This window comes from Rhagoletis zephyria, unplaced genomic scaffold (genome assembly GCF_001687245.7).
Source record: "Rhagoletis zephyria isolate East Lansing unplaced genomic scaffold, Rhagoletis_zephyria_1.1 Rzeph_scaffold_00047, whole genome shotgun sequence".
Taxonomy (NCBI): Eukaryota; Metazoa; Arthropoda; class Insecta; order Diptera; family Tephritidae; genus Rhagoletis; species Rhagoletis zephyria.
This window is the reverse complement of record NW_016157131.1, coordinates 343,925-356,916: the sequence shown is the minus strand read 5'-3', so window position 1 is coordinate 356,916 and position 12,992 is coordinate 343,925. Positions and strand designations below refer to the sequence as shown.

The 12,992-nt window shown below is 40.0% G+C and overlaps 1 protein-coding gene across 3 annotated transcripts; it reads left to right on the top strand.

The window, feature by feature from the left end:
• Nucleotides 1-2,340: 2,340 nt before the first annotated feature.
• Nucleotides 2,341-12,927, top strand: Mcr (macroglobulin complement-related). 3 transcript variants are annotated; one of them, XR_001848281.1, is made up of 10 exons: nucleotides 2,341-2,500; nucleotides 5,856-6,849; nucleotides 6,908-7,545; nucleotides 7,762-10,049; nucleotides 10,825-11,643; nucleotides 11,722-11,915; nucleotides 11,987-12,161; nucleotides 12,229-12,334; nucleotides 12,428-12,708; nucleotides 12,763-12,927. XR_001848281.1 is itself a non-coding variant. In XM_017622375.1 (9 exons), exons 2-9 carry the CDS (start codon nucleotides 5,876-5,878, stop codon nucleotides 12,637-12,639), a joined length of 5,406 nt encoding a protein of 1,801 aa, XP_017477864.1. In that variant the 5' UTR covers nucleotides 2,341-2,500; nucleotides 5,856-5,875; the 3' UTR covers nucleotides 12,640-12,927. The 3 variants fall into 3 exon arrangements, 2 of the variants coding, with proteins under 2 accessions (XP_017477864.1, XP_017477873.1); XM_017622375.1 differs by having other exon boundaries at nucleotides 12,428-12,927; XM_017622384.1 differs by lacking the exon at nucleotides 2,341-2,500 and adding an exon at nucleotides 2,535-2,643 and having other exon boundaries at nucleotides 12,428-12,927.
• Nucleotides 12,928-12,992: the final 65 nt, after the last annotated feature.

Here is a 12,992-nt window from a genome sequence, read left to right as displayed (position 1 = left end):
TTTGGAACGAACTGTGAACACCCCAAATGTTGTCTGGTGGCGTCATGCAGCAAATGCTTATTTCAAGACATCTAAGTGCCCACACACAAAAACTTGCAATCATATTGCTCGTCAAAATGACAGTTGGTAGGCCATGAGTGTTTATGATTCAATAAGAGTGGCTACACACGACGAACATATCCGCGCACATGCGCGGCTTGCGGGTCATGTTCGTCGTTTGTAGGGCGGTTTGCGAGCATGCTCGCCAAAAATCAAAAAATTTTGATTTTCAGCGAGCATGCTCGTCGTTTGTAGCGTGGTTTGCGAGCATCGCATTGGAAACAAAAACAACAACCTCACTTTGTGTTGATGCTTGCAGTGTGCACATCGCGGATAAATGCATCCAAGCCATGTGCGTTAATTGAATTTTTGATAAATGTGGCTAAATTACTATATATATATGTATGTACATACATATAAGTAAAATATAAATAAATTTAAGTAACACATACATAAAAAACCCTAAGTCATAAGTATTTCAATTGCATCATCCGCGTCTTTCCTTTCCATGTTTACGCTTTGAGTACAAAATCACTTATGAGCCGCTCGCCGTCTGTAGCAAACGACAGCGAGCATGTTGGCGCACATGTGCGCGGATATGTTCGTCGTGTGTAGCCACTGTAATACAAGGTTCGATAAACTGACAGTTGTCTCTCTCGCACCGCTCTCTTAGCAGTGGCACTGTGTTGCTTCTTTGCACATTTACATGGAAACAGTGTAGCTTTGGTGTGAAATAGGAGTATGAGCGTTTGTGCAATATGTTTATTTGTATATGCATATGAAGCATATTTAACTGATGAAAACATAAACTGTTTTTAAATTGGATGTTTACATCAATCCCATAGTAGTCTTATTTTAATTTTGAGTCATTTTGCAGTTTTTATACAGCTAAGTAGCACATCAATTACGTAATTCACATAGATACATCAATATTACGTTCAACATTTCGTTTAAAATGCCAGATTTCCTGCAAATACATTCGAATTTACAAAAGGAATTTCACTACTAATTGCCTACGTTGCGTACTTTTCTACTACCATTTTCGCACCTAGTGATTTCATTCCTCCCCTTTTCTCCGGCCTTCGTAAATGCAAGGGGGTGTCAAACTGCAGCTGTCAATAATTATCTAACCTTGTATTATTGAATGATGATGAGTGTTTGCCTGTGGAGTTCTGCGATAAGGGCCCTGGATTCCATCTAGGGATGAAACGATATCATGCAGGTATCGCTACCTTTACTTGAAAGTAGTATCGTAGGAAAGTATCGATGCACGAAAAATATCGGACCTAAAGTATCGATACCTACTCGTATCGGTACTTTGGCTGTGAAGTATTCCGTATGAGCTGGATTAAATTGATTTTTTTAAGTAATACATTAATCATCCTCGGCGAATTCTAAATCCCGAATAATAAAAGTTTATAATTTAACAAATTTCCAGGCTTATATCTCTTATAATAAAATTTAACGGATTTTATATGGTGAGTTCTTAGAAAGCTAAAATTTCGATACGAAATTTCTGGGCTTTAACATTGTCCGATAATGTTTTCAGCGCGAAGAATAATAGAGTTATTCTGTACGTTGGGCCATGTACACGCCGCACAGTGTTCCATTTTTGAAAAAAAAAATTTACAAAATCAAACGAGAAGAGATAGCGAAATAACTGTAACGATGTTTAGAAGCTTGTGAAATAGGATATCAGGAAAAAGAGTCTCGGGTGGTAGAATCATTAACTTGATATTTATAATGACTTTCAAAAATAGATGGTTTAAATTTTCAATGAAGATTTAAAATGTTTTAAACCCACATTTCTTTGGACTTTTATTCTTTTGACTTAAGTACAGCTTAAAAAATATTTTGAATAGATTTTTTGGTATTTATCCCCACGACATGGATTCCCTAATGGAAGGAAAGCAAAAATATCTGTTAAAAAAGTTCATTTCATACTGGTTTCAGGAAAAAATTTACGTCTTCAATATTTGAAGGTCACTGGCGTTTAAAAAGGCATAAAGCACTGTGCGATTTATATTAGTGGAGGAAAAAATTCCGAAAGAAATTCGCCTTTATATCGGGTTTCGATACGGGTATTTTTTTTCGACACCTACTCCGTACTTGGCTCAAAAGTGTCGATGCCAAAATTACTTGGTATCGAACGAAAAGTATCGAGTATGTACTTCTATTTACTCGTTTCGTTTCATTCCTAATTTCACCTGTTCTCGTTTGAAGCCGCCGAAGAGTCGGCAACACTTTTTACGTAATAGATTTATTAGTTTGTAATAGATTTAATTGGGGGAGGGAAAAAGCATTCAGAAGTTTGTCATCACCGCGGCAGTGCGTTGTGAATTCGGTGTGTTATTTTTGATTTGTTTTACGGTTCATTTTATTTATATTAGTTAACATTTTGTTGCAAATAATGTTAGAACAGTGATCAAGTGGACGAATAAAATACTACGTACTACGTAAGGTAAGTGAAAACGGTTAGAAAATGCGAAAAATTAGTAGCTCTGTTGACAACGCCCGGACGAAGCGAGGCTTGGCAAATACCTTTGCTTCGTTGTTGCTGTAAGTAAAAGCTGTTGTTGTTGGTGCATGGGCGTTGACCAAAAAGTAAGAAATTGTAAAACATTGTTATGGCTAAAACGCTAAATATGTAGTTACGAGCAGTTTAATATTTAAAACGAACTACCTGTTCCCCGAAATTCCAATTAGAAAGCTGAATAAAGGAGCAGGTGTCAGCGTTCTTTACAACAACTAGGGACTTCATAGAATACATACCTACAAATATACATATGTACGTGCATACACTTTATTCATGGCTTCAGTTATTACAAACAGTAGTTGCTTTTTACATATATTTTTGGAATTATCCCTGGGTCTTACATTAAACGGAGCCGAAAAAATGGCTTGCAAATTGCATTTCTTCCACTTCACCTAACAGCCAACCAGTTTGCTAATTATTCTTTGGCCCCTGACCATGCCCCTTCATTGAATTAATTCATGTTATGATTCACGTAAAAGGGGTGAAAAATATGCGACGCAGTGTTTATTTATGCACATGCCATGTATGTATGTAAATGTGCTATATTTCGAGAATGAAAATGTACTACATGTACTGTGCAGCATTAGTGGTCAGTATGTGCAGTATTACATATGTATACATGTATACATGTAATGTATACATTCGTATGTATGTATATTCAGAGCGATCGCTCCAGTGCGCACCCAGCGGCATAGCAGACGTTATTTTCCTTACCATTTTTTATGCTGAATATTTTGGCTATACAACATTTTCCAACTGGCACAGGTAGATAGGTGCAATGGTGCATATGGAAAGCATATCGTCGTTTAAAGAAAATCGCGTATAGTCATTTTGCAAAACCGCGTAACTGACATTTTCTGCCAAAAATTGGATTTGCTCACACAAGCTCTTGACTCAATTTTTATCCATTCGTCCTGAAATATACTATCCAAAAATGTGATTGCTTCATAAAAAAGAGAACCATTTTTAAATATGAGTATTTTTACTCTGGAAAATAATTTATGCAAACCCACATACGCGGTTTTGTACTTTAAACGACGATATGTATTTATGTACATACACATCTTTGTAAATATGTATTTACATTTTATTAACCGACTTCCAAAAAAGGAGGAGGTTATCAGTTCGTCGGAAAATATATATTTTTTTTGTGTATGTTACCGCATAACTTTGAACCACGTGAACCGATTTCGGTAATTGTTTTTGCATCGGAAAGGTAGTGTCTCAGAGGTGGTCCCATACTAATCTGGTTAAGATCCGATTAGTGGATCATGGGGTATATATATATATATTTTTTTTTATATGAAAATTGAAGTCGGGTTTTTTTGCTAAAAATTACTTGTTAACCGATTTTTTTTAAAGGAAAGGTGTCACAGGTGGTCCCATACTAATTTTCTTTAAATCCGATCATTGTGTCTGGACAAATTAACACTAATCTTAAATTTTTATGTGAGAATTGAAGTTGGTTTTATTTTTTGCTTGAAAATTACTTGTTTATATTTTATTCATATCTGAATGGAAGCGTGTATGGTTGCGGGAACAACATCTACATAGTTGCTATTAGCTATCATGTTGTCGTTATATATTTTGAAACATGGCTTGGGATCCATTATCATCACACATTTCCTAAATGCCTACATGTACACTTATTTTGCATTAAATAGATGTTTCAGTAGGTAAGTTCTTAACAAATTAAAAATTTTGTACTTTTCATCTCTGATAACCCAAAGATAGTTTTTTGATCGGTCATCAATAAAATATTGCAGAATGCATTACAAATGAGTTCCAATAAACATTTTAAATTGCAATAACACATATTTAATATAAATCTTATCAAATACTTCAAAGATTTATGATTTTTTATAAAATACCTTAAAATAACTCCTCCAAAAAACCTTCTGAAGTATGTCCTATAAAAGCCCTTTTGGAAGGCCTTCCATGGGTAGCGAAAGGAGAAGCACTTCAATTTGTGCAGCTACATACAAAAAAAGAAAGGAGTATAGAGTGGAAAGCCTCTTGACTCTCAGGAAGGGCTTTCGGAAGGGCAGTGTTTTGGGTTTTGATGATATTTAGAAAATTTTCGATTTTTTTTTAATTGCTTCTAACTGCAACAAGTTTGGCATTCCTATATGGGCGACGGTTAAAGGGGCGGTGGGCGAAGGGGAGAGGGCGTGGCACTATTTTAGAGAGGGCTTAAACCGTCATTCACAAAAGTGCAGCCGCTGACCGCCTAGGCCACCTTTGGGACCTTAGGGAACCCTTAAAAAATGACCAAAAATTACGATTTTCACCAGAGCAGAAGGCCAACACACCTGGAAGAATGTGGCCAGAGGCTACGCATATACACTAGCTACCTCCTTCGAAACTGCTTGGATTCATCAGAGCACTAGGGCTGGATGATGTGTTATGATGATCTCTGAGGGCACAATAGATCTAAGGTCGCATTGTACACACTCGTAACAAATCCCGAATGGTGGGCTCGCTTCTTCACGTGGCAATACATAACACACCCGGAGTGAGAAAGAGACCTCGGCTACGTACGCAAGGTTCACACAAAAATCGATCCAACGTGAAGAAGGCCGGCTTAGAATTCCCTCGCAGATACTGAAAAAAATAGTATTTGTGGGAGTCGTATAACATCAGTTGTAAGCAGGAAAGCAAGCAACACGCATTTCAAAGGTACGACAACGCTGTCGGCAACAGTCTGCCATATCAGATCAATCGAGCACGAAATGCAGATGATAGCGGTGAAAGAACACAACAATTTGCAATCTATGCAGCTCGTAGTATTTATATAATGGAGAGAACCACTTCAACAACACTCAGCATCAATCTAATCTGAGTCCCCACACGTTGAGTCAAGACTTCCTGGTGCTCCTACGGTAGTCGGGGCTAGGTAGCCGGAACAACTTACAGATTTGTCTGGCCAAGCACTGTTATAGTTCTCTTTTTAGGAAATTTCTATACAACAACAATCAGATTTCCTGGGCAGGAGGAGTTGAGCTCTGCTGCTAGAACAACAAACTTACATACAAATGTATATATGTTATTATTCATTTATTACCAGAATATTTGCGCCTCACATATTTATAAAAATGAGTGTTTACATTTCTTATTTGCTACACTGTGCGCATTGCCTTTGAACGTGCCTTTGGTACCCAATGAATCTATATAAGTGCATGGTGCTAATCGATTTGTGCCGGATCTGCTCTTTGAAAATCTCATTCTGTGATCTTATAAGCCGCATGTCACTAATTTTATTTTTCTTTTCCACTTGCAGATCATACAAAGGTGTTAAAAATGCATCCCAACGGGATGCTGCAGCCCTTCATGTCCTACTCACCACCATTCAAACAGTGGCTTCTTGCAGCCGCATTGCTTTTGCTCTGTTGCAATTTAAACATAGTCGCTGCACAACAAGAGAATTACTATAATACACAACAACAACAGCAGCAACAACAACAGCAGCAGCAACAACAACAACAACAACAGCAAGTCTACAATCAAAATAATCCACAAAATCCATTCCCTGGCTCTCAAGCCTACGATGATGTGAATCAACGCTTCAATAATGATCCCTATAATCAGAATTCCAATACGAATCAGAATCTAAATACGAATTTTAACCAAAATACAAATTATAATACGAATGATCCCGATCGCACACGCTATCGCACCGATAACTTCAATGATTTGCCAGTTGATGAACGTCCGAATGTGGGCTATGGCGGTGAGGAAGATTTAAATTTCGGCCGCGGCAAAACTTCGTACAATGTGAAGGCAACTTTCTTAGAATCGTTCCATACGCGTGAACCGACTTATTTTATTGTTGCATCACGCATGGTGCGACCTGGCCTCATCTATAAGGTTGCGGTATCGATATTGCGTGCTCAGTACCCAGTAACGGTGCATGCGAGTATTTCGTGCGACGGTGTGCAGATCAGTGGTGATTCCAAAGATGTAAAAGTGGGCGTACCCGAAACGATGTTGATGCGAGTGCCGCCTACGAGCGTCAATGGCGAGTACAAACTGCGAGTAGAGGGTTTTTATCAAGATGTGTTCGGTGGTTTGGCCTTTTTGAATGAAACACGATTGGATTTTTCGCAACGCTCGATGAGTATATTCATACAAACCGACAAACCTTTGTACATGCAGGGCGAAACTGTGCGTTTCCGTTCGATACCGATCACAACTGAGCTGAAGGGCTTCGATAATGCAATTGACGTTTATATGCTGGATCCGAATAAACATATTTTGCGGCGTTGGCTATCACGGTAAGAAAATTAACCTATTACGTACTTGTTTAACTACATTTTTTTCTTTCCCCTGCAGCCAATCGAATCTTGGTTCCGTCTCTTTGGAATACAAACTCGCTGACCAACCCACCTTTGGTGAGTGGACAATTCGTGTAATTGCACAAGGTCAAGTGGAAGAAGGGCACTTCAGTGTAGAAGAGTATTATCAGACTCGTTTTGAAGTAAATGTCACAATGCCAGCATTCTTTTTCACCACCGACCATTTTATTCATGGCCGCGTGATGGCCAATTTCACCAGTGGTCACCCAGTACGCGGCAATCTGACGTTGAAAGCAACGATAAGACCTATCGGATACTTTAGTAATCAGGTGCTAAACGAAAAATTCCGCTTGGGACGTTCACCCACCGAAGAAGCTGCACGTTATTTACAACATCAGAAAGAATTGTACTACAATCAATACAGTCCAGTGCCTACACCAGAAGATGTTAATCGTAATCAGGATATGCTCTATCGCAATCAGTATGTTGTCGAGCGGCATTATGAATTTGAAGAGGAATGGCCTTTCTGGGTGCGCAAACCCGATGTGCCTGATACGTACGATTCTTGGACGGGTAGTTATCATAAGACATTACCTTATTTGCGCTACTTCAACGGTACATTCCATTTCAAATGGCCAGTACGCGAATTGGAGGTTTTGGTGCCACAACTGGCGGGTGAGCTCATATATAAATGTTAAAATAGCAAATGTAAATTATAAACGAATCACTTAAACTTGGAAAGTTTTCGAAAACATCGAACGTATTGAAACTTTTATTTGTACTCGTGTTCCGGCTTTTCAACGTTTCACTTTTAAGGGAATATTCCAACAGTAATTATGTATTTGAACCTCTATGTCATATTATGTCTTTCTTCTCCGACAATTCCTACAGGCATGGAAGTATTAATCACCGCTACTGTTGGCGAAAAATTCTACGACGAAGTGATTTCAGGCTATGCAATTGCGCGCGTCTACAATTCCAGCATTCGTGTGGCCTTCTTAGGCGAGTCGCCACAAGTCTTCAAGCCCTCCATGCCGTTCACCGCTTACCTGGCCGTAGAGTATCATGATGGTTCACCAATTCATAAAAATCTGCTACAGCAAGGTATAATGGATGTCACCGGCTTTGTGGAAAGCAAGAGTGGAGGCCGACGAGATTGGCCACCGACGCGTCTGCAAATGTCCGCCGCTAGTCCTGGTATCTGGGCTGTTAAAGTGGATCTACGTAATGATCTACAGCTAGATGATCGTGCCCAATCGCGGGATTTCTTAAATGGCGTAGAACGTATGCGTCTGCAAGCGAGTTTCACTGATCCGCGCGGTGAACGCGCTCAAACAGAACTTCTGATGGTGTCACACTATTCGCCACGCAATCAACATATCAAGGTTTCCACGAGCACAGATACGCCGGTCGTTGGCGAATACATCATCTTCCACATTCGTACGAATTTCTACCTGGAGGACTTCAACTATTTGATTATGTCCAAGGGTGTAATACTGGTAAACGATCGGGAAACAATAATAGAGGGTATACGCACTATCGCAGTTGTACTGAGCGCAGAGATGGCCCCAGTGGCTACCATTGTCGTTTGGAAGATAACACTCGCTGGCCAAATAGTTGCGGATTCGCTGACATTCCCGGTGAATGGCATTTCACGAAACAACTTCACGGTCTACATTAATAATCGTAAAGCACGCACGGGTGAAAAGGTTGAAGTGGCCATTTTCGGTGAAGCTGGCTCATATGTGGGGCTCTCCGGCATCGACAGCGCATTTTACACCATGCAGGCAGGCAATGAGTTGACATATGCGAAAATAGTTACAAAAATGTCCACATTCGATGAGCAAACAAATGGCACATACAAGCACGTCTGGCACACGCATGAGGGCACACCCGATGAGCTAGTATACTTCCCCGCCTCCTCGTTCGGCATCGACGCGAATCGCACCTTCGAATACAGCGGGTTAATTGTGTTCACGGATGGCTATGTACCGCGTCGTTACGACACTTGTAATCGCACACTCGGTTACGGCGAGTGCCTGTCCGGACGTTGCTATCCGCTAAATAAGAAATGCGATGGGCAGTTTGACTGTGATGATGGTACCGATGAAATTGGTTGTCGCATACGCAATGACACCGAACTATTAGATTATCGCAAGTATCGTTTTAATCGCATTTTGCGACACTACGAAAATGTTTGGCTATGGAAAGATGTAAATATTGGACCGCATGGACGTTATATATTCAATGTTGAGGTGCCAGATCGCCCTGCCTACTGGATGGTGAGCGCCTTCAGTGTTAGCCCCTCGAAAGGTTTCGGTATGTTGAACAAAGCGATTGAGTATGTTGGCGTACAACCGTTTTTCATCAACGTCGAGATGCCCACGCATTGTCGACAAGGCGAACAGGTTGGCATACGTGTGACTGTCTTCAATTACATGACCACGCCCATAGAGGCAACGGTAGTGTTGCATGGCAGCAAGGATTATAAGTTTGTGCATGTCGAGGAAAATGGTATTGTACGTTCCTACAATCCACGTACCTCTTTTGGTGAGCATCAGTTCTTCATCTACTTGGATGCACAGGGTACTACGGTGGTTTATGTGCCGGTGGTGCCACAAAAGTTGGGTGATATTGATGTAACATTGCATGTGGCCACCTTGCTGGGTACGGATACAATTACACGGCGTCTGCATGTTGAATCGGATGGTTTGCCGCAATATCGCCATCAATCCATACTCTTGGATCTTTCGAATCGCGCTTACGTACTTGAATATATGCATGTGAATATTACACAAACACCAGAGATACCATACCAAGTGGATCGTTACTTTGTCTATGGCTCGAATCGAGCACGTATCTCCGTTGTGGGTGATGTGGTTGGACCGATTTTCCCTACGATGCCAGTGAATGCTACTTCACTGCTCTATTTACCTATGGAATCGGCGGAACAGAATGCATTCTCATTCGCTGCGAATCTGTACACAATCATGTATATGCGTTTGATTAATCAACGTAATAAGACAACGGAAAAGCATGCCTTCTATCACATGAATATTGGCTATCAACGCCAATTGAGCTTCATGCGCCCAGATGGCTCATTCTCACTCTTCCGGTCGGATTGGAATAACTCTGCCTCGTCGGTGTGGTTAACTGCGTATTGCGTCCGTATTTTCCAGGTGAGTGATGGTGAATTGAGGAAGTTTCAGTTTATTTTTAATGATTTATGCAATGTACTGAGCTTTTCGTTCCCAAAAATCGCGGCTAACCACAAAACGGGTTTTCGGGCTGAAGTGACAGTCCTTGGCCAGATATACATCTGGATCATTCCGGTTACGTAGACTCAACTGTCGTGGACAGACTGTCAGCTATATCGTTGTTTACCCAGATACTGTAAATAGAAGTTTTTTTTTTAGCTTTTGAGGAGAGTCTCAAGTTATTCTCCTGTTCTTATCGGGACAGTTCCAGGTTTTTTTTTTTTAAGTTTAGAATTTTTTTGCCGAGGGTGTTGCGGTTTTTTTCCATACGCAAATAAATTGTATTTATTCGTTATATGGAAGTCAATACGATAAAAAAATTCTAAAAAATCAATGGTAATATTTAGCTACACGAAACTTTCGCATTATCAGACTAAAATTGAATGGGCTGTAAAACTGTATACACAAAAAAACTCGAACACTTCTGACAAAAAAAAAAATGGATATTGGTGAAAATTTGTTGATTTTTTTTTTGCAATTATCCAAAAAAAAATTTAAACTTGGGGTTAACACACAGTGGTTTTGCATAGCTTTTGTAACAGAATGAACCGTATTTTAATTGAGAAGTCTTAAAAATAAATAAACATAAGCGGCAAACAACATAACTTTGAAATGGGGTAGCTTTGGATATGACCGATACCGTATCTATTTTAATGCTCCATTTTTCTTTTTGTTTTATTTCGTTTTTTTCCAACAGGAAGCTTCCTTCTACGAATGGGAAAATTTTATTTGGATTGACCCAACTATCATCGAGAAGAATATGCGTTGGTTATTGCAACATCAGACGCCTGAGGGTGGTTTCTACGAAGTCACTTGGCTGCCAGATCGCAAGATGAATCGCACGAATTTTGCCAATAATACTAGTTTACAAAATCGCAACGTTACGCTCACCTCGCACGTACTTATCTCATTGGCCTCGGTTAAAGATCTTTCCGGTTCGCTGGGCGCGCGTGTTGCGCTGGCACAACAACGCGCCATATCATGGATCGAACGCAATATGCAATTCTTGGAAGATACCGAAGAGCCATATGACGTAGCCATCACTGCATATGCCCTCCTACTCTGCAAGTCACCAATGGCTGAGCATGTCTTTTCCATATTGCGGCGACATGCACGCGTAATCGGTGATTTTATGTATTGGGGTAGCAAAGAGGTGCCACAACCGCCAAAGAAATTAGAAAATCAAAAATGGTTCTCACTACCGCGGCTGCCATACGAATTTGATGCTATGAATATTGAGACAACTGCTTATGCGTTGCTAGTTTACGTCTCTCGCCGTGAATTTATTGTCGATCCAATAGTACGTTGGTTGAATGCGCAACGTCTGAACGATGGCGGCTGGGCATCTACACAAGATACCAGTGCAGCGTTGCGTGCACTTGTCGAGTATACAGTACATTCGCGTATACGTGAGGTTTCATCTTTGACGGTGGAAGTAGAGGCGTCATCGCAAGGCGGCAAAATACAAGCCTTACATATCGATGACACGAATTTGGCGCAGCTGCAAAGTATTGAGGTGAGTTTACTGATTGGGAGTGGGGCTTAAGAATACATATATACATATTTTTTAATGTTTTCTTATTTTCCCCAACAGATACCCGAATCTTGGGGAACAGTTAAGGTGCAAGCCAAAGGTGCTGGTTATGCGATATTGCAAATGCATGTGCAATACAATGTTGACATAGCGAAATTCCAGACGAAACCGCCTGTGCCAGCATTCGGTCTGCATACTAGAGCCATCTTCCACGGCAGAAATCAGTCGCATATATCATACGTCGCTTGTCAAAAGTGAGGAAATTGCTTGAACTAAATTTTGTTTGTACTAAATGAACTTTTTGTTAATTATAAACTTTTTTCAGTTGGATTAATACACGCGAATCGGAACGCTCCGGTATGGCGGTGCTTGATGTCGCTATACCTACTGGCTATTGGATACAACAACAACGTCTCGATCACTACGTGCTAAGCAATCGTGTGCGAAATTTACGTCGGGCTAAATACACTCACCAGAAAGTTATCTTCTACTTTGACTATGTAAGTATTGTGGTTTTTAAATAACTGAATTTTCGTAAACGAATTTTCTCTGTTTTTTTCGTTGCAGCTTGATCAAGAGGATATTTGTGTTAATTTCACTATCGAACGTTGGTTCCCAGTGGCGAATATGTCACGTTATTTGCCCATACGAGTCTACGACTACTATGCGCCAGGTACGGAATGAGTTTATTTCGATGTTGTTCTGTTAATTGTCTACTTTTATACTAAAATTTTGATTTATTGTTTTCACATCTTATACTTTACAGAGCGCTTCAATGAGTCCATTTTCGATGCGTTACCCACATACCTGCTGAACATTTGTGAAGTGTGCGGCAGTTCGCAGTGTCCATACTGTTCCATTTACAATATGGGTTGGCGAGCTACTATGTCTGTGTCACTTCTATTCTTTAGCGTATTTATATATCTAATGCGCAGTCGAATGCATGTAGTGCTTAATTGTCTGTATTTGTTCACATAAGCCACCCCTAAGATAGTTAAAAACAAAAATTTGTGCCGTTCCTGTACACTTTTCCTGGTCCCAATATTTGAGGTGGTGTTTAATATTAAGCTTAGAATTGACGATTTTTACCCTCAACTATTATTTTTTTTCATATACAAATCTTTAGTGTTCACATACTGCACACCATTTAAAATACCTATAGTATAAGCTAGAAAAGACAAGTGGATGTAATACAGTGGAATAGCATGCTCAGCTGGTTCCATAGTCGCTCGAATATTTATGTAAAAAAAAAATCCGAAAAAACCAACGTTACGAAACATACGTAGTTTTTAAATGTAACTTAGTTGCCAGAGCAACGCTCAACAACCGTG